This window comes from Cynara cardunculus (genome assembly GCF_001531365.2).
Source record: "Cynara cardunculus var. scolymus isolate 2C chromosome LG 12, CcrdV1, whole genome shotgun sequence".
Taxonomy (NCBI): Eukaryota; Viridiplantae; Streptophyta; class Magnoliopsida; order Asterales; family Asteraceae; genus Cynara; species Cynara cardunculus.
This window is the reverse complement of record NC_037539.1, coordinates 27698420-27703576: the sequence shown is the minus strand read 5'-3', so window position 1 is coordinate 27703576 and position 5157 is coordinate 27698420. Positions and strand designations below refer to the sequence as shown.

Below are 5157 nucleotides of genomic sequence, written 5' to 3'. Positions count from 1 at the left end.
TTCTAAATTTCCTGGTTTCTCAAAAACAATATGCTTTCATTAAAGGCAGACACCTCTTGGACATGTTGCTTATAGATAATGACCTCTTCAATGACAGGGTGAAACATATGATACGGCGGATGACTTGTGACATTGAATTGCAGTATGACTTCATCCAAAAGTTTTCAACAATGTGCATACAGGAGAACAGTTAACATGATTGATATATGCATATATTCCAAATATCGTTAGAAAAAAATGTCAACAAGTAAATTCAGGGATGCTCATATCGATCTTGATACAATCAGTATGCTTCTATAGACTTGTATAATCTCTACATGTGTCCATGTATTCTGCTTATCTAAAAAGATATCAGTTTCTTTCTTCTGAACTATCGTCCAGTTAAAGTCGTCATTGTTACCTCATTTATACTATCAAGGTCTAGCCTTTCTGTTGTAGAAAACCCTAATCCAATCAAAGACCTTCCGGCATAAAAACCAGGTTCATTTGGTTGGTGCAAAGAAACAAAATTTTCATTTTGTTGCATGTTGACTACCTCAGACATTGTAGGCCGATCCTCAGCCTTTTTTTGCACACACAACAAACCAATATGTATGCACTTTACCACCTCATCATCCTGAATGACTGACTCACCTAATACAGGGTCCATGAGTTCTAGGCACCGTCCTTCCGTCCATAACTTCCAAGCCTGCAACCAAAATCAATCATAATTTCTATGTCAAAATGGGACTACTAGAGAAGTAAAACATGTTTACCCAAATATCATGAGTGAGGTCTGGCCTCAGGTACTCACATGACCTAGTAGGTTTAGATTATGGTCAGGATGCTGAAATCCCCAATTCTTTTTTCCACTTATTATCTCCAAAGCCAAAACACCAAAGCTATAAACATCAGATTTGGTCGAAAATTGCCCATTCATTATGTATTCTGGAGACATATAACCACTACATAGAAGAACATATTTTAGATTTTCATTAGATGAAAGTTGTACTTTTTGTTATAAAAAAACACTAGGAACGGACACTTACTGTGTTCCAATTACTCGATTTGTCGTTTCCTCTTTCTCACTTGCAAGAATTCTTGCCAACCCGAAGTCAGAAATTTTGGGGTTCATTTCTCTGTCAAGCAGAATATTACTTGCCTTTAGGTCACGATGTATTATTCTAAGCCTAGAATCGTCATGGAGATACAAAAGCCCTTTTGCTACTCCTTTGATAATCTTGAAACGATCGTCCCACAACAGGAGTCTTTTCTTGACTTGATCTACAAGTTTACACATATAAATTTCGTAGTGCGCAAAGAAGAGTATGATAAGAACTTGAACTTCTAATTATTAATTTACCGAAAATAATTTGGTCTAGGCTATGGTTTGGGAGGTATTCATATATGAGTATTCTTTCAGTTCCTTCGATGCAATAACCCAAGAGCTTGACAAGATTCCGATGTTGAAGCTTTGCTATCAAAGTGACTTCATTCTTAAATTCCCGGATGCCTTGCCAAGAACTCTCGGCTAGTCTCTTCACAGCTACTTCCTCTCCTCGAGCTAACTCCCCCTGCAAAAGATCCGTTTCATTTTCCATTTCCATTTGTCAGGCGTTGTGGTGAACGTTATAGGAATTTACCTTATAGACTCTACCAAACCCTCCTTCGCCGATCTCATTAGACGTAGAGAAATTATTAGTTGCAGCGGAAATTTCTTCCAGTTCAAACAAACGGCAAGATGAATTTTCCTCTTGAGATCCTCCAAATTCTGACAATGAACTGTGGTCCCGTCCTGATGCTAAATAGAGAGCAACAAATTTACAAATAAAATGGTACGACGATGGAACATAATTAGCGTATAGGAGGTTATATGAAATATAAAAACTACAACATAGTACCTTTTGTCTTTGATCTCCTTAGCATACTAACAAATCGAATGATAATTGCCAATAGAAGTACACAAGAAATTGTCGGCAAGAGAACGATAGCAGCAACCAATTTTACTTTCTTCCTCTTCGTATGCACAATGGAATCTGAATATCCACATGTTTTAAAGAAAATCAAAAAAGTTCTAGATTTAATAACACTAACTTTTTCATTTTGAGTTTTAGAAAGGTAGCAAATAAACTCAAGAACATCAATTGTGGCCTATATCTAGCAGGAACTTAAGCTACTGAAAAAACTAGAACTATATAAGGAATATCCACATATGAAATTTAATGCTAAAAGACATTATTTTCAGTTGTGTTCATGCATATAAGTGTATCCTTAGATGATACATACAAGACAATCAATTACTACAGCAAGAACAACTGCATAAAATCATAATCAATACACCTGCACAGGAATAGTACTTTAACACTATAAGAAAGGTCATGATTTGTAGGATGCTGGTCACAACTCACAAGTACCATTTAGTGATGGCTTCTCTATGTTTGGTATCCCTTTTGAGTTGCAAATGATGGTTTTTTTATATTGTGACGTTCGGCTAAATTCTAAGAAAAAATGGATTCATCCCTGAAACATAATGTTAGGCTGCACAAGATTTACATTCATCATTATGACAAGTTCAAGAATTAAATTTGATATGGGTTCTAGATTTGTGTTCCCTTAGACATGTGTCATTAAACTTTTAAATGAGGATAAATTTCAAGTACTTGCACAACTGAAGCAATAAAGATAGCTAAAAATAAGTTGAAATTATCAAATACCTAACTCGATGTGTGACATGCGTATGTAAAGATCATTGCCACCTCCATGAATCATTCGTAGATCTATGAGATCATCAAACCAAACAACACAAATACTCCCATTGCCATACAGGTTCAAGCTAGTATATGCTATACAATTGCATTCTTTTGCACACTTGTCCTCACATTCTTTGGTGCTTAAAGCACCCCAAACAGTTGCATTATCAGGCAATTTCATTTCTTCATACTTTAAAAACCCATCTCCCTCTGTGCAATTCAGATCAATCTTTCGCTTGCATCCACTTGAGCACTCAAATCCACACCAATCTACTGATGAAATTGCCATGAATCCTTTTTCCAAGCATCTACAACTTGGATCATCACTATAACATATACCATAAGATCCACATGATCCAATCCGGTCACAATTATCTTTATTTAGCGTCAAAATTGTTAGCCATCCTTCATTCTTGCTTTTCCACCAAAGGAACTGCAGGCTCCCTAGTGGACTCAAGACAAACCTCAATAGAATCGAGTCATTTAATGCCTCGAATTTCAAAGAAACTGTATCTTCATCAAAAGTCAATGATGGTGACATGATTGGATTATCCATTAAAGAATTCATACCACTGAATTTTTGGCCATCCCATGGCCCCCATCGCGAGAGTCTAACCCCATTCTCTTTTGTGAGCACCAATTGGGGAGCTTGAACCAACTTGTCAAAGCCAAACTTGAAATCGCCATCGGATGGATCATCTTTCTTTCTCCATGAAGTGATTGCACGATATCTAAACGGAGATCCATAATCTATACTGAGCTCCATCCCAGGCAATAATGTATCTCCAGGTTGATTAAAGCTTTCCCAGATATACGATCCACAAGGAGAATTAATACAAGCGTGAACCACAAGATTTCCAGAATCCAAAAGTTGCAAAACTGGTTTACGGGGCAAAGAAGAAGAGTGACCTTTGGGAACTTTTCTCCATATGACTTTTTTACTAGCATCTTGAATAGAGAAAACCCCAGATTCATCTAACACCAAATGTACACCTGGGGATGGTCTTCGAATTGGCTTTTTCCGGTTACCTACCCAAACAACAGTAATCGGTGATAAATTTTTGTACCAAATCCCCAAGAACTTGACATCTTTGCATGGATTTGACGGGCAGAAAAACCCAAATTCAAATCGTTGATTTGGAGAGACTAAGGTTTCACCGTCGTGGAGTTGTTGGGTTGTCGTGAGGCTCGCGATGATTTTTAAACTAGAAATGGTGGTGATCGGAGAAGAATTTGATGTGTATATGTAGAGGGCTGTAAATACCCAAAAATAAGCAGCCATTTTTGGGTTTTGCTTTTTCTTTTTTCTTAATGGAGTAAGAAATTGAAGAAGATTTTCTAATTTGATGTTGACCCTTTCATTTGTTTACTCTAAATTACATACTGAAGTGTAGGGTTGGTTGAAGACAGACGCGCTTTTTTGTATGAAAATCGTCTGGATTTTCAATAAAGCACCGCACGAATGGGCTGAGCTTCTTTCAGCCGTGTTCAAAGGGTTGACCTTTTTAAAAGTAAAATAAATGAAAAAATAAATAAATATTTCAAAAATAAAGCATATAAAATTATTATTCGCAGATGATAATTTGAATGAAAAGCCGATTACCGTATGTATTACAACATCTCCAACAGCTTCTATAAAATAGAAGAAATGAGATTTTGAACAATTTTTTGTTACAACAAATTTCCTAAAACTTTCTTCAAAATGGAGAAAGTAGAAGATAAGGTGCAAAAATCTCCGAATTTGAAGAAATCCCCAAAAATAATTACCATGAGAGAAAAACATTTTTTAATCATATTCCACCAACAACAAATCTTAAAATTAAATGTTTTTGTGAGATAAATAATATTTTATTAAGTATTTATGTGAGAAAATAATATTTTATAAATGTTTGGAACATTTTAATAAATAATGAATGTTGTAATCTCCAAAACGGAGAAGCTATCGGAGTTAAATGCAATATTTTTTGAAGATTTAAAATTTTGATTCTCCATTTTAAAGAAATTTTAGAAAATCTGTTAAAAATACCTTAAAGAACAAACGCTTACAATAACAACTGATACATATAAAAATCAGAATATAAATAATAATAACCCTTTAGTAATTGTATCACAATCATAAAATTAAGAAGACAGAGAGTGCGAGCACTTTAACATCGCCAATATTGGCCAAAATTTCTAACCATAGTGTGAAAGGCTTATATTGATAGTTCGCCTTTTGAAACAAGTTTATACAAGACTATGTATTCAATAGAATGTTGAATCCATCTCGAACAAGGCGTATTTTTTTTAAAATACTAGAAGCGTACTCGCGCAATGCAGCGAGATACATCGTGTTTTTAATATTTCATTTTATTCTTTATCTCAGTCGATGTTATAATATGGCTTTATGTGATTTTGAGAAAACGATGATGTTTTTATTTTTGAATAA

The 5157-nt window shown here is 35.0% G+C and overlaps 1 protein-coding gene across 1 annotated transcript; it reads right to left on the bottom strand.

The window, feature by feature from the left end:
* Positions 1–370: 370 nt before the first annotated feature.
* On the bottom strand, positions 371–4011 carry LOC112523813 (G-type lectin S-receptor-like serine/threonine-protein kinase At4g27290). The gene is made up of 7 exons (XM_025133485.1): positions 2694–4011; positions 1881–2015; positions 1623–1780; positions 1343–1553; positions 1029–1263; positions 794–944; positions 371–688 (listed from the first exon to the last, which is right to left on the bottom strand). The coding sequence occupies exons 1-7, from the start codon at positions 4009–4011 to the stop codon at positions 371–373; spliced, it is 2526 nt and encodes an 841-aa protein (XP_024989253.1).
* Positions 4012–5157: the final 1146 nt, after the last annotated feature.

Excerpts from the sequence above, each read along its gene's own strand:
- LOC112523813 (XM_025133485.1), bottom strand. The coding sequence starts at position 4,011 with ATGGCTGCTTATTTTTGGGTATTTACAGCCCTCTACATATACACATCA. Across the intron at positions 2,016-2,693 it reads CATGTCACACATCGAGTTAG|ATTCCATTGTGCATACGAAG; the intron begins GTATTTGATAAT and ends GTGGATATTCAG. Across the intron at positions 1,264-1,342 it reads CCTAGACCAAATTATTTTCG|ATCAAGTCAAGAAAAGACTC; the intron begins GTAAATTAATAA and ends GTAAACTTGTAG.